This window comes from Helobdella robusta (genome assembly GCF_000326865.2).
Source record: "Helobdella robusta unplaced genomic scaffold HELROscaffold_12, whole genome shotgun sequence".
Lineage (NCBI taxonomy): Eukaryota > Metazoa > Annelida > Clitellata > Rhynchobdellida > Glossiphoniidae > Helobdella > Helobdella robusta.
Window position 1 is genome coordinate 1,763,467 of NW_008703664.1, and position 24,275 is coordinate 1,787,741.

A 24,275-nucleotide genomic window follows, 5' to 3' on the forward strand; every position below is an offset into this window, starting at 1 on the left:
TCACGTTTACTCTGAATGAATTATAATATTCAAATCCATGGGTTAATCACTACGTAGCACATCACTCCATCATCACTTTCGCGTCATGACTTCATCATTCACGTGCATTTCAACTAATTTAGTGAACAAATATTTTTATTTATTATCTTTTATGAAGTAAGTAAAAATATTTTACACGGATTTGTTTTCTTACTGACAAACAAAACTCTCCCCAGATACGGAGACGTTGTACTGCGATGGACTGTGGGATAACGTGGCGTGTTGGCCAGACACACCAGCCGGTCAGACAGCCGTCCAACCCTGCCCTCCCTACGTCAAGGAATTCAGGAAAGATGGTTGGTACTATTTTGGAGTTTGCTGAAAGTAATTAAAATACCTCCAAATGAATGATATTACACTTTTAGTTTATTAGATTTTAAATAATATATACTTAGATTTTTAAATGTGACTGAATATATACAAGTAAACACTGCTGCTGAAATTTGAGTAAACGATAATCATTATCAAAGTAGATTTATGGTATGTAGTTTAAGAATCAGATGATCTGATATTTAAACTCGTTTTTATCATGTTGTTTTTTTCGTTGAGTGTCTGACAGAGAAAATGTTGTTCAAAAATTGAATTCTTTTTTTTCTTCAATTGAAACTACAGATGTTTCTTTTTTTGTTTATTCAATATTTCATAATTTATTTTTATTTCATTTTGCTAGCAAACTTTTTCAAAGGATTGAGAAATTATTTAAAAATGTTGTTTCGCATCTCTAAGAATGAAAAATTATAAATTTTGGTTGAGGCTGTTTAACTAACAAACGTGGCTAAGATGATGATGTTTTTGTGTCAGCTGTGATTTTTTTATTATTCTGTTAATGCTGTCACTTTTAATTTCACCATTGTCACACTGCTGTTTGTATGCATTTAAGCGGAAGAAATGTTCTGCTGTATTGCTAGAGTTACGCGGTTGTAATTGAAATTTAAATTTATCTGTTTGCTGGCAAGAAGACATTGAAAATGCAAACTTGGAAATCGAGGCTTTCCACTAAATTAGTTTAAAAAAGTTAATTGAGTTTACATTCGCTCAGCAAGAAGATTATTTTGTTTGCTTCCTTCAATTTATGGCCGGCACATTCAATGGGCCTTTTAAAGAAGTATCGCCGTTCTTATCAGCGCTATTCTTTAATTTGTTCTTTATGATGCAACGCTAACATTTGCAGAGCTTTCACAAATTGCTCCTTATTCAATTCGTTACACATATTATTTTGTGTCGCAAAATCTCTGCGATGTACTTTCAGACCGCACAACGTGCACTTGCACATACTTTATTTGTGGATTCATACGCGCAAGTTTTTGACAAACAGCATTCGAACCGCACGCGCATTAGCAACAACTCGATACGTGCCCCTTCTGACGTTGAGCTAACCTGCCAGCAATGAACAAAAAATAACTGGTAAAAATATTGTAATGATTAATCTTCTTAAAAAAAATTCTCATTCTTTAAATCGGTTCTAAAAAATAAAATAATTTAAATGATGTTTCATTTATTCGTTCAATGATTAGCCAATGCCACACGACAGTGCACAGAGGACGGCACTTGGTACTTTCTTCCAGAAACCAACCAGGCCTGGTCCAACTACAATTTCTGCAGTAAGGTCGAAGAAGAAACGTTCAACGTTAGTTTTAATGCAGTTTTATAAACCTCCAACTTGTTCAATCTTCAACGTTGCGGTCTATTGCTATTACTTTCATCTTTAATCAACCCACAAAACAGTGATCGTTATTCTTATAAAACTATTTCATCAGTGGTCATTGACACTTTTCAACATTTGGCATTAGCATATCATTTGCATATCCCATGCATACGTGTCAATTAGCAAATCATAACAAATTTCCTTACGTCCGAGACATGTCAATGTGTAAAGTCAAACAACAATAAGTGTTATAAGCAACGAGGGGTCACTGAACAAAAATTAATGTGTTGAATGGTCGTTCTTAAAATACATCATTGATATTATCATGAACAAAATTCATCATCTCCTATTAACAACAACATCAAAATGTTAACAAAATCATTTCAAGTTAATTTAAAATATTTCCCAAATTTAAAAATATGACAGTGTTCTCCAAATTATTATTGTTATTAAATTAAAACTCAAAAACTTTGATAATTTTTACTACAAATTAATAACTTTTATTATCAATAAAGTTATGTTATCAAAAATAGTGTTAATTGTTTCAAATGCGTTTTATAACAATATGTGGAAAATAAAGAATACAACAACAATCGCCTCCGAGCGCGTTTACTGAACGTTGATTAACTAATTGAACACCTTGAAAACTTCCACGGTGTGCAAGTTCGAACAAGTTGAACACCAAATAATTTGTTCATAAAACATCGCACAACTTTATTCTGAAACAAATACTCCAAGAATTTCATCTTCCCGTGAATTTTGAGGAAGCGTTAAAGATTAAAGGGAATAAAAAAACCACGATTGTAATTTAATAAAATATTATTTGGTTAATATAATAATTATCTAACTATTTTAGACCTGGTGGCATGCAATCCCTACCAATGTAAGGCATTAATACTTGGTTCTCTTAGGCACCCAACGATAATAACATTTTGCAATTGTTTTCAGCGCTGGAACATTATGCAGTTATGAATGATTTTGTGACGGTATATCTTGTTTCTAATATAGAAAAAGTAGAAAATTGCTTTTGCAAAATAAATTTATTTTAACATTATTAAATTCAAATTATTAAACAATATTTTCATCTGAGAACCTGCTGAGTGTTGTTATTATATAGAGACGCTCCTAGTCATTTAATAATAAAAAATGTAATAAACTTTTACAGACATCAACATCATATTATGCTTAGTGCAACATACGTATACATATAATTTAATGATTCAGCTGATATATAATATATTCCATGTTGAATCAATCAATGAATCAATTTATTTAATTTGCATAGCGCCATCTCATAGCTTCCAAAAGTGCTCTTCAACGTTTAACAAGCACGGTGGGCTTATGTGAATAAACGTACAATTAAGACACTGTCAGATACAGACGGGAATTATTCTGCCGCTACACTACCACGTCGTCCCTCCTTCATAAGTGCACACAATTTCTCTACACTGGTATATGATGCTAATCTGCATGCACACTCGCCCCGAAAGTGTTCACTTCAAATTGAACCACTTAGCTTACTAGACTGATTGAGATATTTTAAAATGTTCATTCGTAGATGAATAAAATATTTTTGCACTGGTTCATTGTATACATTGTAAACTTGCTAGGATTAACTTGCAAAGAAACATGTATGTAATTAATTTTTGTTGGTGGATGGTTATCAGGTAATTTCTTTAACGTTGCAGCTAAGTTGTGACTATTTTGATGTTGTAATTTCATTTCATTTTACATACACGTTTGGAAGGAAGCGATACGAAATTGAGCCACGTTTAACCTTCAGATGTCCCAGGAAGAACTGCTCAGCTGCGGCAGAACATAAAAATATTGTAAGGATTATGTTATCAACTTGGCTAAAGTTACCGAATACTGACTGAACTCTTGAACGAAAGCTGTTTAAAATGTTGTTGAATTGAAACTTAATTTATAAGTCGCCCGCCTAGACAACGTGAACGAGTGCACATAGTGAAAGAAATGATGAATTGTTTGTTTATCCTGCTTATACAAATATGGAATTTGAATTAGCCGTTGAAATGAAGCTGGCATGCATGTCATTAAAAACTGAGTTTTCAAGTTAAAATTTACTGTTGAGGGGACGAAATGATAACGTATCACTTGTATAAAATTATTTGGGAGCACATCAAAAAATAATAATTAATATTTATATTATATATTATTATTATTTATAAATATTTTTAATGAAAGTTTTTACAAGAGCTGAAACCAGAAGCCGGATCAAACTTTTTGATACCTGAAGCACGTTTTGCTGTCCAGAGATTCTCAAATTCAAGTAAAATTTTAATTTGCTCAACGTTGAATTACTAAGTACTTCGTTTTTGTAAGTTGCAAGGAAAAAATAAAAATTCTTTTTTCAAAAAATTAATAATCCTGGTTCTTATCTTAACATTATTCTTATCATTAAAATGCACGCTGCTGCATAAGAGCATTGATCCTTCGAAACAGATCTTCAACAAATAACAGTAAAATGATATTGTACCAACGAATAATAAGTTGCAAAGTTTTATAGCTGCTTTTGTATTTATTAGTTCTTATTTGCATGCATTACACAAAGTCGTGCATCTGATAAATCGTTTCAGCTTATCATGAGGCTAATCGTACAACAAACTCATTAACAAAAATTGATTTCACTAATGTATGTATATTGTACAGCGTGCCTTGTTTTAGTAAATAGTTTGAAAGAATAACACCATATAGGATAATAAAGTAAATAACAACCAAAAAAGTGAAAATAAAAAATTCAATAAAACGGAGGACGGCCTGCAAACAAAACTTTCAAAAAAACTTGATTAAAAACTGGACATATTTGTTCATAAAACATATCCGTTTGAGCAAGAGATCACTCGAAGCAATAATTTGATCCTAACAACTTTGTTCAGAATTTCTCAAAATATTCAGTAGTTTTCAGCAACAATATAAAATCCTTAGATTTCAATGAAGAAAATTAATTTCAGACATTATCAAAGAAATGGCCTCTATGTCAATTATTTATTCAATTACGAAAATAAAATTGTGCGTTTTTGAAGTTTTGACAACAGCATCCAAAACTATCGATCCAACAAACTAAAAATATTTCACATTTTTCTATTTGTAAAAATGTGTAATTTTTTCACTAATTATTAAGATATCATGTTTGACTGTCATTACGCATGTTAAAAAATTATTACCAACAACAAGTAACTGAAAATTTATGATTAAATAAAAACTTCTTCTTTTGTTAGAGGGTTACTAGCTGACCTATCAGAATTATAAGCGATACAAAAATACGGCAGTTCAGAATGTTCAAGTCGTCCCTATTGAATATTTCATGCCAAACATTTATCTTCTAACATAGTGATTAACTTTCTGACGTTGAAAAAACTTGTTTCATACGACTCTGTTTTCACTGATTTAAATTGAAGATAAAAACAATAACATACATTTTTTAGTATGAAATGAATTGAGCTATAGAACGGATCGGAAGATATTAGGCTAAATGTTATGAAAAATGAACTAAATATATTTGTCGTGAATCGTGGTGTTGATTGTTATTATTATTATTATGAGTGTTCGTTTGGCTTCAAAACATTGCTACGGAGAGAGCCGGGTCAGGTAAATGTTGTGCCAGACTATTTCAACTCATCGATCCAACAATAGCAAATTTTCTTGATCCTATTTTCAATTTAGCGAAAGTAACCTTTAGCAGATCTAAATCATTTGAACGCAATCCAAGTCGATGCATGGAATATCCCTCTGAACAATATTATCTTAAAGGTATTTGGGAGTCAAGTCATTCTTTCATTTATAAACTACAACAGCAATTCTGAATACAACTTTTTAAAAAATAAACTTTTTTGAATACAACTCTTTTCTTAACTGATAGCCAATGCAATTCACGCAAAATTGGAGTAACATTTTCAAACTTATCAAATATCATAGTGATAAAATCACACACACACACACCAAGTCACGCATACACATACACACAAACACACACACTTCAACATTTAACAATAACATCACGTTAGAATCGTTTTCGTCGGCATTACGTCCTTGTTTTATGAATTGCATCGACATAAAAATATATACAACAGGTAGAAAATATAAAATTTTTTCAGATAAAAAAATTTTAAAAGTCAGAAACATTTCTAATAATTATATTTTCAAGTGGTGTCTTCTTAAATTTGCTGTATTCTTTATAAAAGTTTTTTTGAATCCCCATTTAATCTTCATAAACAATTTTCATAAAAGGATTTAATGCCTAAAACTTATCAATTCCACTTAGAGTTATAAAAATATTTTGATGTAGTTTTATGTCGAGGTTGAACTAATTCCTCACAGACGCATCTATTAAAATTAGGAGGAAAGGACCTTTAGAAAAGTTTTGATTCAACAAGTTTTTTTTTTTTGAAAAAAAAAAGAATTTGACATGCAGCACTATTTTTTATTTTGTGTAAATGAAACTTATGAGCTAACGTAAAATGAAAAAGTAATTTTATTTTACAAACACCAAAAAACAACACTTCACCAAATATTTTTACAATACAATACACAACACAATCAAACGCTTCATCAACAAACGACCTTGTAAAAAGTTTCTGAAAACAAACAACCACAAAAAAACCTCTGATGTGACTAAAAACCTGCCACACAATTTTACAATAATAGTAAGGCGTAACTTGTTAAGAGTTTTCTGACGTTTTCAATGTTTTCAATTGAAGAAGGAAACGGGTGGATTTTTGGTGAAAAAAATATTTTCAAAACCACTAGCTCAATAAATATAACATATAACATATACCAGCAACATATAAATTGAATGAAATTCATTTTTTAAAACTTTTATGAAACTTTTTAATTTACATTCAACAAACATTGTATTAATTAACAAAGTAGTAGTAGTACTCTACTAGTAGTAGTGGTAGTAGTAGTAATAGTAGAAGTAGTAGTAGTAGTAGTAGTAGTAGTAGAAGTTGTAGAATTAGTAGTAGTAGTTGTTGTATTATTATTAGTATTAGTAGCTGTTGTTGATGTAGTAATTGCAGTAGTAGTAGTAGCAGTAGTAGTTGTTGTTGTAGTAGTAGTGGTAGTAGTAGAAAAAGAGATAAAATATTTATAACAAAGCATCAAATTGAACAAGATATATTGCATAAAATTATTGTTTCGTGTTGAAAATTAATGCCAGGTTGAAAAACGACATGTCATAAAATAAAAACTAAAATAAAATTTTGTATAACCAAAAAATTAAATTTGCTGGAAAAATTTGATACCCAATACACCAACAAACAAACAAACAGCATCAACAAATAAACAATATCAACAAACAAACAATATCACCAAAAACATCAACAAACAAACGACATCAACACAGAAATAAACAACAACATCAACACACAAACAACATCAACAAACAAACAGCATCAACAAACAAACAACATCAACAAACAAACAACATCAACAAACAAACAACATCAACAAACAAACAACATCAACAAACAAACAACATCAACAAACAAACAACATCAACAAACAAACAACATCAACAAACAACATCAACAAACATACCACGCAGCAGGAAATAATTTGAACAAAGGCATCCCATTTGAATAAAGTCGATTAAATAATTATTACTATGGGAAGCACTTTCTATGTGATAATGAGGAAGAAAGTTCTCGATGTTTGAAGATGGTGAAATTAAATGAAAATAAAACTCTTAGGGCTAGCCTTCAGAATTGAAATAAACATCACAAACATCATCATACAAACACAAACGGCATACTAACTAACATTCATAACAAAATTCAAACTACCCACAACGATAACAACAAAACAAAAAATACACCAAACAAGCACAACACCAAATAAAAAAAGACAACGATAAAAAAACACAATTACATCATTAACAACAACGAAAAAATTGTTAACCTCTGAAAGATTTTCAGCTTTGCAAACACCAAACAAAGCCAGAATGCAACAACAGAGAAGCAATTTTTAAAACCATCAATGAAAACAAAATGAAAAACTGCATCCAACCGCGATCAATCAAACAAATGAAACTTTTTCAAAAACTGAGAAACCTATTTTGCTTGTCTTCAAGTCGATAGTTGATGTGCAAATATTTAAAGTCCGTTCTTTCGTATCTCGCTTCTTCAATTGGATAATACATGATTGATTGCTTTTCTTTTGAAATTTGATGTTGTCTTATTATTTTACAGTTTTTTTTGCTTTTTTTCAAAATAGATTTTTTCTAGCTTATTTAATCTTTATTTAGCTTAATTAATTTTACTTAATCTGATTAGTTATTTTCTAACTTTTCATCTAGTTTAATTAAATTCCATCTAGCCTAATTAATTTGTATGTAATTTAATTAATCTTTGCCCAACTGAATAAAGACTTATCTAACATGTTAAATGACAATGTTTGCATTTTCATGGCATTTAACATCTAGCTATGCCAAACAATCGAACAAGCATTCCGCTACTCTTAACTGAACAGCCATTCCCACATGAGATTTGTTGTATATGTTTTTGTTTCTGTGTTTTTTAAATATTTATACTGGTTATTTTTTGGTGTTTAATTGATATCTACATTAATCATTTGTGTTCGTTAGATAAAACATTTTCATTTTTGATCAACTTTTTTAAACGAAATCATCGTCAGAGAGTTGAAATCTAAATTATTAAAAACAAATAACGGTAACAAGAGGAAATAGATTTTTGATGCAGAAGCGACAAGAAACACATGTGCAGGAAAACCATAAAGATGGCGAATTTGTTGATGAGTGGGTGCGCAGAACTTTTCATAAGAAGAACAAAAAACGAATAAAGAAGCTGGTTTTCACGCTCGCCTGCTAACAAACTATTTGCAGTATTGAAAATTTTTTCAATGTACAAATGTGAAAAAAAAACTTAAGCTGACTTAAACTTTTTTTTCAGCTGATTACAAATGATTAAAAGTAATAATTTTTGTACATTCTGCTTTTTAGCAAAAGATAAATGAATGTATTCGTGCGTTTTTAGCTGTTTTACCATCAACACAAGGTACAAAAAGTTCTCAAATTAGCCTCTATTCTATTTAATTTATTTATATTTTTATCCCACAAATGTGTGATCATATAACAATATTTTAAATTGATTCAAATTAGTTTTTCATTGCAGACAGTCATTCAAATGAAACTAATGTGATATGTGTGTGCGTGTGTGTGTGTGTTTTTTCCACTTGCTTCATTATCCATTAGCATCGGCATAGATGTTGTGAATGAATTAGTACTGGCAATCAGAAACATGGCATAACGATTTCCAAATTGTTAAAATCATAATTTTTGTTACTATATATGCCAAGTAAAATAAAAGATTTTATATTATATGTGATGAAATTTATGTAAGTTCGATAATCGTTGATTATTTAATGAATTAACTTTCTTAAAGCTTATCCCTTGTGCACCCTTGTGCGTCTGGGTTTGTTTTATTATAAATTTCAACTTCACAAATTGCCAAATAGTAGGTATTTGAAATGTTTTCTCAGTAAACTTTTTCAGCGGTTCATTTCATTTACGAAGCGTTGTATAGTTTAAAAACTTTTTTAATTATAGGTACTAAAAAAAGTATTGTGAACTTTACGAATGCAGATTAAAGCAGATTTGAGTGTGCAAGCAATAAAATGCTTCATCGTTTTTTGACCTAGAATCTCCATAATCAGTCAAATTGTTACGAGCGTAGGTACACAACTTACGTCTCCAAATTTAATGAGCTCATTTTGAATTGCAAGTTTTTTAACCTATAATTTTTGGAAAAAAAACATCTAAACAATCGTGTCACTATCCTTGCTTAGAAAAAAACCCTATGTTGTACGAAAATTTTGATAATTATTTTTTAAATTAATTATATTATCCTAAGATACGAAAAATTTTGATACATTCTCTAAAATACAAGAAATTTGTATAATATGTTTTATATTAATGGTGTTATTCTGACTATAAAGTTTATAAAACGTGGAAAATCTTACAACCCAGCGCTCTCATTTGAGGTCACCAAATTTTTATCTCTAGTTACGTAAATTTATATCCCAAAAACTTTTCAAATTTCATCGATTTTTCAATTTTTTTAATTTTAATTGTTTCAATTCAGTATCTTATTAGTAATTAATCATTTATTCTTAATGATAAGTTGATAACGAAATAGAAATTTGGAATTGTCCATTAGCTATTCATTCAGTTACAATTTATTTAATTAATTACAATTAATGTTTGCATGTGAGCAAAGCATGTAATTAATGAATGATATGTGTGAGTTTTATCTTGTAGACCACTCATGCGAGCACACGCTTCAGTCAGACATGTTTATTTTATATTGGAATTCAGTTTATTTATTTCATTTACAAAGGGAAAACATTTTCAGGCTGTAGAGCTGATAATGGAAAAATTATATTTAAAAATATTTATCTATGGTTTTTTGTTAATTTTATTCAAGTTTCTAAATCTTCAAGTCATTATTAAAATTTAAACTAAGATTACATAAAATATGCAACAATGAATTTTTTCAATAAATTGATTAGTGGTCATTTGCAAATAATAAAATAATAAATCAAAGTTAGTTAACAAGCTTTCTATTATCTTTTTTAAAAATTCCGTACCTCATTTGTCAACCCGTGTTAAATAAATTAAAAATTTTAAACATAGGTACCATTCATCTAATATTATCCATTAATTTGAAAAAATAAATGTTTTAAAACAGTAAATAACACATTGAATAATTAAGTTGAGACATCCCAAACTACTTATAAAATTATTTTTATTTTATTGAAGGTCTACTTGAGAGTTTTGAAGCAAGTTGTGAAGTTCGGTTACGCTCTATCAATGGTTGCACTCTTCCTGGCAATCTTCATCACTCTCTACTTCAGGTACGTGTACAAATTTTCTGAGTTTATATTTAAAAATATTTAAAATTGTTATTATTTTATTTATAAACCGAATTCACATTCATTTCATTCATTTACACGACTTTTGTAAAGTTTTCGATAATATTGTTTCATTTTGAAAATGTTTCTTCATTGATTGTGAATAAATAACTTTATTGCCTCATCAACCCAAATTTTTTTTATAAGGATTAAAAATTTCAATGAAACGCAGAAAGTTGCGCTGTCCTCGGAACATCTTGCACATCAATTTGTACCTCTCCTTCATCGTCAGAGCTTTCACGAACTTCCTCAAAGAGATGCTTTTCTTCTCGGGAATGGGACTCCGCAAGGATTTCATCGTCGTCGATCCCAACAATTACAAGAATATTGAATTCAGGACTGACATTACGGTTAGTGTTATTCATAATGTTCACGTTTTATGCAAATAAGAATGAATGGCGGTACAAAATTTTTATTGTTCGTTTCTTAATGCTGTCAAAACTATATAATGAAATATTCAAACCACGTCAATCGATTTATTTTCTTTATTTGCTTTTTTATTATTTTCATTGCCCGTCGGTTTTTACTTCTTTCAAAAAATTGTCACAGCACCTTCAACACCTTTAATTTTTTAATTTATTGGGAAAAATATCAATTTCATGTTTAACACAATACATAATAATATTTTTATTTACCAGCACTGGGAGTGCAAACTGCTGATGAGCCTGTTCAACTACAGCATAGTAGCCAACGCCATGTGGATCTTCGTCGAGGGCCTCTACATTCACACCCTCATATTTTTCGATATTTATGTAGAATCCAGTCAAATACATTGGTACATTGCGTTAGGCTGGGGTTAGTTAATTTAATTTATTTTATTGACACGTTGATACGTCGTGTCGCGTCACGAATTTGTTCAGAAAAATGTTGTAGAAACATTTTGAAATGCTGCTGTCATGTTTTAAATTGCCTGTTACATTTCACAGACAACAGGCACGACGCATTAACGTAAATCTATTCTGTTTTACGATGGAAATTTTAACGTTACTTTAAATGATTATTCGCATAAAGAGAGTGATGCAATTTGAAATGTGTAAATGTGCAAATCGCATAGTTGCAAATTTAAAATTTGGTAACAAAATTATTAATTCATTCGCAGATTTTTATAAATTTCTTATTTATTTACTTTTTGTTATATTTATTTTATTTGTTAATTTGAAGTGTTACTATTTTATCAAATAGTTTAAAATAAAACTCAACTTTATAACTTATTTTCAAACGTGAATTTTCAATTTGAAACGGAATTATTTTTCCAACTGAAACCAGGATTATCATTGTTGGTCATCATTCCATGGGTAGTTACAAAGGCGCTGTTGGAAGATGTTCTGTGAGTTATCTTACAAAATTAATGGCTAACTTTCATTCATAAGTTGATATGTCAAGGATAATTTTGAACTTTTGTTCAAACGTTTCGTAGAAATTAAAGTAAGGCGTAGCAGTTCGTTTAACTCCATTAAGTTATTTTATGTTAAATGTTCACGAAACTTTTTTTTATCCTGGTTGCGACTTCAGTGTATTTATATCCTTTCATTGAATGAACATTTCACCAACAGAATCATTACGCGGGAGGTCCTCAAGACTTTCTCGCTATGACGAGCATTAAAAATGCTCATTTAATTTGCAATTGAGACTCTGTCTGACATATATTTCGTTTTGTTTTGAGTTTTAGAAAAGTTTTTTAAAATTAAATTAGTTTCGATTCAGCTAAACGTTATGCGTCATTAATACTGAGTCAAAGCTTTTAACAAGTTTGTTTCTGTTGGTATTCGTTAGCAACAAATGCATTTGATAAATAACTCTCACAAATTTTTTGAAATATTTTGCTAATGTTTGATTTTTTCAAAGCATCTTCAGACCCCTTCATGGACTTTATAATTCTACTATCAATTTTTTATCTCCACTCACATTTTTATCAAAATCTTTTCTAAAACACTAACTCTCTTTCCACAAATAACTAATTGCTGCGATGTTTTTGAACATTAAATATTCATCGTTTCCAGAAATAATCTATTTTTAAGATTTTATTGTCTTTTTTGCGCTTCTTTAACTTTATGTTCTAAGAATATAATTCCAAAGTATCAACTTTCTTAAATTTATTTAATGTTTGCATTTAATTTTTCTTAATTATACCACTGTATTTTTCTACGGTTACTTTATTACTCAAACATAAATTCAAAGTCTTTCCAAAACTTTTTGCATTTTTTGTAATTCAAAAAATTTATAATTTAAAAAGTGTTAATTTTGCAATGAAACACTTGAAACATTTTTTTCCAACCGTCAACCACTAAGCTGTTGGAATGTTCACTCTGACTCAACATATTTCTGGATCATTAGAGGGCCTGTCACAATCTGCTTGGTGGTTAGTATCTTGCCAATCCACCTATCCATTCATTCATCCACCATACATTCATTCATCTATTCATTCATCAGTCCATTCTTTCATACATTTATCTATTTAATTTTTCATCTATCTATCCATTTAAACATCCATCAATTTTGCCCTCAACCACTCATCACAGACACTAAATTTATGGATACATAAATGATGCTTTAAACCTGCGCGCCATTAAACAACCGGCTAAAAAAAATTATTTTTCTTAGAAAGAAGTAAACTAAAAATAATAATTCAGTAGAAGAAAATGATAAATGGATAGATTGTAAAATTTGAATGTTGTTTATTGACGGGAAATACCGAAAGAGCAAGTTGAATGAACGTAAAGCCAAATAGCACTAAATGAATAGGAGTGTCGTCGCACGTAATAAATAACCAACGCATTAGAAGGATTGGGGAAAACTCTTCGACATCGCAACCTAGCGGCACTTTGATATATATAAATAATAAATTCCAGTAAGATGGAATGAGAAGTTATTTTCTAGTTCCGCAGTTTTTATTTTTAAAAATTTTATTTAACAAAACGTGGTAATTGTGTGTGGGCGTGTGTACGTGTGTGAGTGTGTGTGTATGAGAGAGAGAGAGAGAGTGAAATGAGAGAGAGAGTGAGTTTGTATGGATGTGTATGTGTGTGTGCTTGTGTATGTGTAAATGCGTAATTATATAAAATATGAATGATGAGAAAAAAAACCGAGATAGGTAAAAGACAGGAGAGAAAGAGAGAGAGAGAGAAAGAGAGAGAGAGAGGAGAGAGAGTAAGGAATTAAGTATCAATAGGTGTTAAACAGTACCGTGCAGTTTGCGCCCGTGATATAATTATTCGTTTTTCAATACTTTCTTATACTCATAAATTTGATTATTTTTATTGAACACCTATTCCTATGTTGTTCTTGTTGCTTATGTTGTCTATGTTTAAATTGCTTATGGTGTCTTTCTATGTTTGTGTTGTTTTATGCTGTTGAAAATGATTTTATCTCTAGTGTCGTCAGCTTTGTTTACACCGCTTATGTTTTAATGTTGTTTATTATTTGTTTTGTCCAAGTTGTTCGTGCTGTCAATAAATCCTGTTTTGTTTATTTTTCTTTTGATATTGTTCATGACGTTTGTATTTTGCGTTGTTTTTGTGTTTTCACGTTGTTTTTATTTCCCTGTTGTTTGTATTTTCATGTTTGTATTTCCATGTTGTTTGTTTTCTCCGTGTTGTTTGCAATTTCATGTTTGTATTTTATGTTGTTTGTATTTCTGTGTTGTTTGTATTTCCATCTTGTTTGTATTTCCATGTTTTTTGTATTTTCACATTGTTTGTGTTGTTTTAAATGCTGCGTTATTTATGGTGCAAGCAAGTGTGACCACTGCCCAGTGTGCCAATCATGCTTCCTCAGTTTTGCGCTCCAGTTGAGTCTTACCTTTGCAGTTCCTTTTTAATAAATCAAATATTTATGGCTCCCAAAGTGATGACGTAATATTTAGTGTAAAATAACTAACTAAACTCCATTAATTAGGCAAGACTTCAAGTACAATGTTCTTAAAAGAATGTGTGGGTGAATTGTGTGTGTATATTTCTTGAAACATCACCTCCTTTGCAGTTAAGTTTCATATTCTTCCTGAACATCATCAGAGCTCTGTTCACGAAGCTGAGGAACAACTCGTCTGAATCGCGGAACAACCAGCACAAGTGAGTTGCTGCAACTTTTATTTAATTTAATTTTTATGCGATTACTTGATGCAAAAGTAATTGATCAAAAGAAAAGAAAATGTTTGTTGATAGCACTATGGATAGTAATTGAATATACAAATGTACTTTATTTGACATCAAATGGTTTCTAATTATATTTTAATGGTTTTTATATAGCATGGCATCATCTACATTATTGTTTGATGGTCCTCTTGAAAGCAATTAAGGTACAATTGATCTGTTAGCCAGCTGGTTTTTTAATAAAAGTCATTTTATGGTAAAAAGAAGAAAATAAAAGAATTATTTAATATGCGGTTTAAAAATAAGTGAAAAACATTTTAAAGGTAAATTAATAAACATAAGAGAATCTCAAGATGAAACCATGAAACCTAGCAACAATAGCTACTCAAATCTTCTCCATTTCTTTCGCTGACGCAATGTCATGCGTGTCAAAAACTCGTCAATCAATTTAACAGCACAACCCTACCCATCCCACCTCTATAATTTGCCATCAACCTTTCATCTATTAACATTAATTTGGCATTGTTGTTGTTGAAAATGCTATCATGATCATCACTGTATCGCCCGCATTACTTAATAATATATTTTTTCATCGGTGTCAACTTTTTTACAGTTTTCAAATTTCGTATCGTTGTTTTTAAAAATTACATAACGCACCGCTAAATAATTTATTTATAATTAATTTTACAAGAAAAACGTGTTTTCAGGTGCAATTTGTCCAACCATATTAGAATTTTTGTAATTTTCTGATGAAGTTTCTTACGAAATGCCTGAAATTCTTATTTCACGAGAGACATATAACACACCGCCTTTCACAGCTTACAAGGAACTCATGTATACAATGTAAATATGACATATCATTTCACTGATGCCCATGCAGACGTCTTAACATTTCATCTGCCGTGGCAATCTTCATTAGAGACCATTAAACTCTTATTCATCAGTGACATCATCATTATTGCTTTTCTTTCACTATTATTTTTAACATCATCAAAAAATCACCATCATCATCATTACCTCCTCCTCTTTATCATCATCATCACCTCCTCATCATCACCACCATCATCATCACTCCGTCATAACAATAATAACTACAATAATTCAAGATATTTAATTCTTTTCTCTAATTGTCAGAAGAAAGCATCAATTTTATCCATACATGCGTCAATTTAGGACAATTTACACTTATTAAATATTTCTACGCGAATGCCAAAAATTGAGATCGCAAAACGTTGAATGTAGGCACAATTGCAATTTATAACACGCAACAAAATTCGGCAAAGTATTCGACAAAGAAAAATGATCAATGAATAAAAATTTGTGAGCGATACAAAACTGTGTCAAAAAAACGACCCATATTTTAACAGTGCTTGCACGAAACAGATTTTAAAAATTCATATAAACACTTTTTTCTCTCAAATTCCTCAAGAGTGACAGTTTCCTCAACTTTTTCCGTTTCTTTCTATTCCTTTTACATTTTGCTGTTGTCAACAATGTTGTTGGACTTGTTTGCGTCAACCAGTGAGAAAATATTTTTGAAAATAATAATGTGGGTCATAAAATTACGTTATATTCATGAATTTTCATCTATATTATTAATAATACATTGCCCCTGATCTTCTATGCATATAACCATTATTATTATTATACTTAAAATAATAATGATTATTATTATTATATTATTATTTTGTAATTGTTGTTGTTATTATTGATTTATATTTATTCATTTTTTTCATAAAAACTTATTAGTTCATATAACATAAATAACTTGTTGTAAAAGTAACAATCTTAAAATGGTGATTGTCCGCGGGCCGAATTCATTTCATTCGCATGTCATCAATCATTGAACAGCAAATTAATTTCAGTCAAACGTCTTTGAAATTTTAAAATTTTGATTTGGTTTCTTAGCACTTTATTGAGAAGTGATTTCTTGGTAAATTTGCTTCTCTCTTTTTCTTGCAAATTGAGTTTAAAACTCATATCAAGAACGCTTGCAGAAAATATTTTTAATCGTTTAAGATAACGAAAACATAAATTTAGTCAAATAAAAATATATTTTTCAAAATGAGACTGCTATATACTCTCCAGTAAAATATCAAAAAAAATACAACCGCTTCACTTGGGGGAAATTTTATGCAAATGTATCAAAACGCTGGGTACGTATGCATTTCTATCTAGGCATTAAATCTGTCTTTTCGCTCGGTTCTTCATTATCCTTCAGCTTTCATCCTACATGTATGTTACTAACATATGCTATTGATCGTTATTATTATATGACAATAAAATAGTTCAATTTGCAATTTGCAAAACAACAAACATGTAATCAAGCATACACTTTTTCATATAAAATAATCATATAAGTACGTAAAATTGGTTGAATGTTACTACATTTATATGAACTGTTAACACATTCAACAATACTTTTGTAGATAGATATATAATATAACGTTAATAAAAATTGAATGACAGCGCTTACAAATTTCAAACAAGCTCATGTATGCGTGTCTCTGCAAGAAGAGTTATACAGTTAGCTGACCATGACCTGACCACATCTGCTCTACTAACTTAGAAACAGACCAACTATCAAACTGATGAATGTGAACAAACTAAGTACGAACAAATAAAATGTGAAAATATAAACGAATGAAATGTAAATGGACAAAAATATAAAAAAATAACCAAAAATATATAAATAAACGGTAAAAACAAAAACTATAATAAACATATTCAAATAAGATAAACAGATAAATTTTATATTAATAAAATATGAACAAATAAAATGTGAACAACTAAAATAGGAGCGGATAAAATGTGGACCAATAAAATCTGCTCAGGAAATACTTTTATAGTGCAAATGCAGTTGTTATTAAATACCCGTGCTTTTGAATGTATGTAGATTTATTTATAGATATAGATACATATAAGTATATTTTAACTGCTTAGTCGCTTACACAAGATGAAACCAACTTGAATGAAGTTTGAGCGGAATAAATAAAGTTGTAAGCATTTTAAATCAATAGAACTTTATGATGAAAATTGTTGGGTAACCTAACCTGTTGTATGCAAATCAGCACCGATTCTGTTGTTATAGTCTTGAATATAATGACACAACCTTTAGAGAAAATTAATTCATTTCTAAGCGAAGTTTAAAACAAAGTTTAAAAGAGACTCTCTTACAAATTTCAATAATTCATCATAAAAAAGCCAGAAAAACCGAAACTTGGGCGACGAACCTTAAAAATGTTCTTGAAACAGAAACTGTAAATATTTTTTGATCTAAACAGAATAAAACACTCATATAACACAATAACAAAAAAATGTTATAAATCAATGTGTAATTTCTTCTCTCTATCTCAGCATCTGCTCAGATGAATGAATGTGACACTGACTATGTCACTGAACAAAAGACATCAGCCGAACAAAAATATGTCAAGTGCATATAAAAATAAATTTTTTTAAAAACACCAGCCAAACAAACACTCTGAGAAGTATTTTTTTTATTCCGGTGCAACATTGTTTGCACGAGATCGCTTAACAAACATTGCAAGTGATTGTAGTGCTAGCGGGCAACGCTAAGAACACTCTGTCATCCTACAATTACTTTAAAGTGTTGGTCATGGTTAAGTTGTTGGCGTGAAATTCTTTAGCTCTCATTAGCAAAGATAAAACGTTAATTGACAGCTAAATTACTTTAAATTCTGACTAACAGCTCGAATGTATAAATGTTTACTGTAAAGAAAGATGTTTTGAAATTTTTTTAAAAAACCACTAAAATTGGTGTGGAACGTACGTTGTATCACTTTTCAAAGCAAACACTATATTTATTGTGTACGTGAACATACTTACTGAAAAAAGGCATCACTTGCAGGTTAAATAAATTCAATCAAACTCAGCATCTATTTTTTTCTTTTTGAAATAGACAGTTTTTTAAATTTAAAATCTTGTCTACATCCGTAAATTAGTAAATTATAAATGATAAAATTTTATAATTATATCTTATATAATATATTATAACTATATAATAAAATTATGTAATATAGGCTAATTATAATATATTATATAATTATAAATTATAAATGAGTTAGTAAATTATAAATGATTTTTATATTATGCAATTTTATATTATACAATTTTCATGAGGATGGCCATATTTCGTTATTTTCAAAATATTCCACAAACTAAACTACACAGTTGAATGACCTGGGACTGGGATAAATGTCGAAATTGAACGTAGGCTTCGTGTGGTTGACAATACATGTGCAAGTGCTCCATTTTGAACGGTGATCACACAAATTTCACTTCGATGAAAACCACATATTTAAAACTTAAATGACATAATTTATAAAAGATAATGAAGAAATTTGGGAAGGGAGAGAGAGAGAGAGAGAGAGAGAGAGAAAGAGAGATAGAAAGAGAGAGAGTGGTTTATTTTGGTCCCTATGTTAAAATGCACACTCATTAGCACTGTTAATGATATATTCTCACTTGGTAGTTAATTCATGTGTGCTTCAATTTTATATGAATTTTTTTCACACTAAAAACTTTTGTTACAATTATTTCTATATAAATATTTTCTTTCCGAAATAGACAGTTTTTTAAATTTAAAATCTTTATCTGCTTTTTTCACATATTGAACGGTATTATTCATCCAATATTTTCAAATTAAACCAAAACTATTTATTGTAAACTGTTAAAAAATTAAATTTGAAAAATATTCATAAACAAAAATTGTACAAAAAACTTATCAGTGAGTTTAAATAAAAATTAATTTTTGTGTTGGAAATGTAATTCAATAACAGTTTAAATGATATGAGGAAGATAATCGTATCAAAAAATGAAATTCAAGAAATGAGGCAGCATTTAGATCTGGCTGGCTGATTTGAGAAGCCTCAAAATTTAATCTGCTCAAAACATTCCACATGTTTCCAAATGGTTTCAAATTTTCAAAATTATCTCAAAAAACATTTAATTAAGTCAACACTTTTTTTAAATCAACGTAATTTTGAAATGCTGTTGTGAAGGAACATCCTGAGATGCAGGTAGCCAATTTCAAACTATTTGACAATGGGAGCCCACAGGATGAATTTCATAAAAAAAACCTCCGTGCTGAAAGGTTATTTGATTTTATTGGGGTTTTAATTGATAGAATTTTAAAAGATAAAATTGCAACTTTTGAAAAAAATGCCGAAATCTGGAAAATGCGTTGTATGATTGGAAAAATAGCAAAGAGCTATGGAAAAGGAGTTGACTGAAGATGAATTTTTCAGTTTCATTATTAGTATCATTTTGTAAATTCGTTGTGAAACTTTTGGGTACGATTGAGATGCGGCAATTCAATTTGGAAAGAGCAATAAAACCTAACACCAAAGTAATTAGCAAAGTAACGAGCAAAGAAACCACATCAATTTGTAAAAAAGACAGTAAAATTAAAAAAGTCGCTAACTTAAAAAGTCGCTAATAACAATAAATGCAAATCACAGAAACAAAGGCCTGAGTTATACAAATTCTCTGTAACTCAAACTGCAACAAATGCTGAAGATGATTGAAAAATCGAAATAGGTCCTATACGCTCGAGAATAGATTGGAGAACTGTATATTATTCTAACTTTAATAAAACAAATAACGACGGCAAGAATTTGGTTAGAATTTTTGAAAAATGAAATAAAAATTAAAATTGAAAATATGACCCTACAACGTAACGCGTTTGTCGGAGAATAATTAAAAAAAGTTGAATAATTTGAGATGATAGTGTCTACAGAAGAGAGCATGGTTGTGTTAATGAAAGGCGTTCAACATGCATTCAGATTGAACGAAATTGTGTGATAACTTTGTTTTCAACTTTTATGCTCAATGCTTCAAAAAGTGTTTTGTTGAAAATCAGGGGTCAATGATAAAATCATTGATAAAATGTTTCGACTTTGTATATGCATTCATGATCTTGCGTTTTTTTTTATAATGAAATAGTTATCTTATATTTATTCGAAATTTTATGCTTATTATACTTGACGATATAAAATAAATTTTGTATCCGTTCACAGTTGAAATTTTTTTCAGTTTTAAAATTATTTTTATTTCAGGATCGAAGTTTTTTACTGGTTTTAAAAATGGACCCTACAATGTTGACCATAATGTAAATGTTTCAAGTGCAAGACAGTCCATCAATTCACACACATTTATAAACACGTCCTATAATAATTTTTACTTGAACAAATTTTATCTCAATTTCAAGAATTTTTGATAAGCTTTTTAATTAGAAAATAACGTTTCAGTAATTAATAAGCCATAGTATTATATGTAAACTGCTATATATTTTGAAATATCAATACAATATCTACAATGCATACTACATTGCAGCATTTAAAAGAAATCAGCTTCTACAACTTAGTAGTTTTAAAGAGCAATACAAAAACAAAATAAATGACTGAGTCGTGAAAAAAGTCTTTACGATGTTTTTATGAGTAATTATTTCTGCAATTTAGGCAGTGAATATGAAATTGTTTCATTAATATTTTGCACGCTGCAGTTCCTATTACTGTACACATAACAGTTATGATATAATTAGGATTAGCATGAAAAAAAAACAACATTTGTTTTAGTTGTCATCATCTTCTCAGTACATCATTTTTTTACATCATCATTGCTACTCACGTGAACATTATGACGTTCGTCGTCGTTATTATCACAGTAGCATCATCATAGACCGATTCATCAATAGCATGATGTATTAACAAGCCAATCAATCAACTTGGTCGTAATTAGTTTTCGGATAAACAGCCATGGATGTATATTTAATTTCATAACTAAAAATATTTGCCATCAGTTTAAACAAAAAAATTTCTTGTTAGATTTCAGTAATATTTTTAAAGGTTTGTATTTGTCCACCTTCTTAAAAACTCATTTATTTTTATAACTATCGATCACAATTTTTGAAAATTGCTCTGTATGCTAAAATCTTCAGAGTTTGTAATGTTTTGAATGGATTTTATTTTTGTGTCAAGCGTTACTTCTTCCAAAAATGGCGTAATCATAGCGTATTTATTAGCTGCAAACAAATTACTTAAATTGAAAAAATGAATTTACAGAATTGGTTAAAATTAAGTAAATTAATGCAACTTTATAAAAGAAAAACATCCTAATTGACGATAATTACTATAATATGAAATAAACTGTTTAATATAAATTAAAAATAAGTTATATATACTGTATATGTATATGTGTGTGTTTATGTGTCTTTGTATGTGCGTTGTTTCCGTATGATGTTAGTGTGTATATTTTGTTTAAATGGTATTATATAAGTCTTGTATATGTTATTAGTTTATTTTTTGTTGTTGATAATTTTCAAGCGGAAATATTTTGTTGGCTTGTTCTGTTGTTGGCGGGTAAAGTTTATCGTGCTATAAAGTTATGGCAGGAAGCGTTACGACATCTGTTTCAAGGCTGGTTGCATTATATTTTAAAATATCGCTTTTGCGCTTAATTTGGTCTTGTACTGTTTTATTGCTTCTTTGATGGGCTCGGTTGATGGTGTTTTGTGGTTGTTGTACAGCAACGTGCCAACGTTATGTTCTACCCCGCTCTATTTTTCTTCATTCATTCATTCACTTCCCTCTATTGCTTTGTAAGCTACTTTATTTACTTCAACGTTTCATATTGCTCCGTTTTTTGTGCTGTTGTGTTTTTAATTTTTTAAATTCTAAACGTAGGCACATCTTGTTTGAATTCTTTTCAAAGTTGTTTTGTAATTAATTGGTTTTTGTTGGTTGTGTTTGCGTAAGTGAAGCTGATGCTTTTGTTGTTGTGGTGGAGTAGGTAGTTGCCTTGAGGAATTTTATTGCGCTGCGTCAATGTGTTTTCACGTTGAGGTTGTTTATTGTTTTAGTAGATAAATTCGTCAGACGATCTGCTTGCTATTCATCTCTTCACGTTCTTTTCAATCTAAATCAATTAATGTCCGGTATTTTTTATCCATTCTTCATAAGATTGTGCGCAAACAAAATTTGCTAAATAATCTATTTGCTGAGTGACATGCATATTGGCAAATTTACAACAGAGTGATCAATGAAACTGTTTGAATAAGAATTGCTAGAATCCATTTGTTCCTGAAACGACTATTTTTCTAACTTCAATAATCTTTTTGAAAAATCAACAACATTTAAGAACAATTGAGTTATATCGATATCCAGCTATGCAATTTCCATTATTAAATTTTTAATTATTTATTTAAATATTTTTTTATGTGAAGTTTATTTTATTTGAAAATTTTCAGTTGATGAAAATAAAAATTGTGCTTTTCAGAAAATTTCAAGTTTACCGTTACATATTTCTTTCTTTTCATAGACTTTTCAACGTTTTCAAATTGATTTTTTAGTTTCATTTCCCAATTCTTTTCGCGTTACGTCTTACTCTACAAGCATGGGTGGTTTTTTATTTGATCCTATTGCGGATTTTGATGTGATTCATGCGATAATTGGAGATATTTTCTGTTTTTAATGATAGCGGCAAAATGCAAACACGTTCAATCAACAATTCATATATTAATATAATATATAAATAGTTGAACGTGGTTTTTAAAATTACAAAAGAAAGGATGACAGTGACTACACAACTATGGTGATGTCACCAGCGATGAGATGATTGTGCATCTAGTAAATAAACGCCCTGTCGTCATAGTTTATTTCACTTTAGGTCTTTCTATCTTTTTTACTCTAAACCATTGTGTGTCTTCTCAGTTAATTAATTATTTCTTTTCACAACAACGAGAAACCGGATGTGCATTATAGAAAAATATTTTTTTGCAGGTCCGTGATTACCTGGAAATTTTAAATAATTACAAACGGAAACAAACTTTTCATGAAAGTTCACATTTCTTGTGAAACATAACATGAAGAATTTTGGTACTTTTAGCAAGAAAAATCCAAAAAATCCAATAAACATTTAACTCAAAAAAAATTGTAGATTTAATTTTAAGTTAAACTTTCCATATACCTATCTTAAAATTGGTTAAAATTATTAAATAAATAATTATTTTATATTTGAATTAATGTTTAATCTTCAATAATTTTTAATGTTGATTAATACAATTTCTATTCTTATCTTTAGTATCCTGTTAAGCGTAGCGCACAGAACTTATGTGAAACTCATTCATTTGAACGATACATGATGTCATTTACATTTGATAATTCCGATTTCAGTTTTCAAACTTTTTTAAATTTACAAGTTCATGGGTATTGTCAGCTATTTTCACGTTTTTTTCATTTTATGAAATATTTTTTATTCCTTGCAGAACATTGGCTAAATCAACTCTACTGCTGATCCCACTGTTTGGCGTTCCATACGTCATTTTTCTTTGGATGCCTGACAAAATCCCCGATGTCCTGGACACCATAAGAATCTGCTTCGAGTTGACCTTCCACTCGTTCAACGTTAGTTCACTTTGTCGCTCTGTGGAAAGTAATTATTGGAGTTTTCTAATGATTCCTTTATTTATTTACAACAGGGCTTTCTGGTGGCGCTGCTCTTCTGCTTCCTAAACACAGAAGTGAGCCACTAAAAAC

General features: G+C 29.6%; 1 protein-coding gene across 1 annotated transcript; it reads left to right on the forward strand.

The window, feature by feature from the left end:
- Positions 1 to 232: 232 nt before the first annotated feature.
- On the forward strand, positions 233 to 24,271 carry HELRODRAFT_72863 (hypothetical protein; the record flags this gene model as incomplete). Its single annotated transcript, XM_009013564.1, has 10 exons — positions 233 to 335; positions 1,554 to 1,681; positions 10,482 to 10,580; positions 10,810 to 10,932; positions 11,272 to 11,428; positions 11,900 to 11,960; positions 12,923 to 12,992; positions 14,612 to 14,700; positions 24,005 to 24,143; positions 24,218 to 24,271. Coding segments are annotated over 10 exons (1,023 nt in total), but the record flags the coding sequence as incomplete, so codon positions are not given.
- Positions 24,272 to 24,275: the final 4 nt, after the last annotated feature.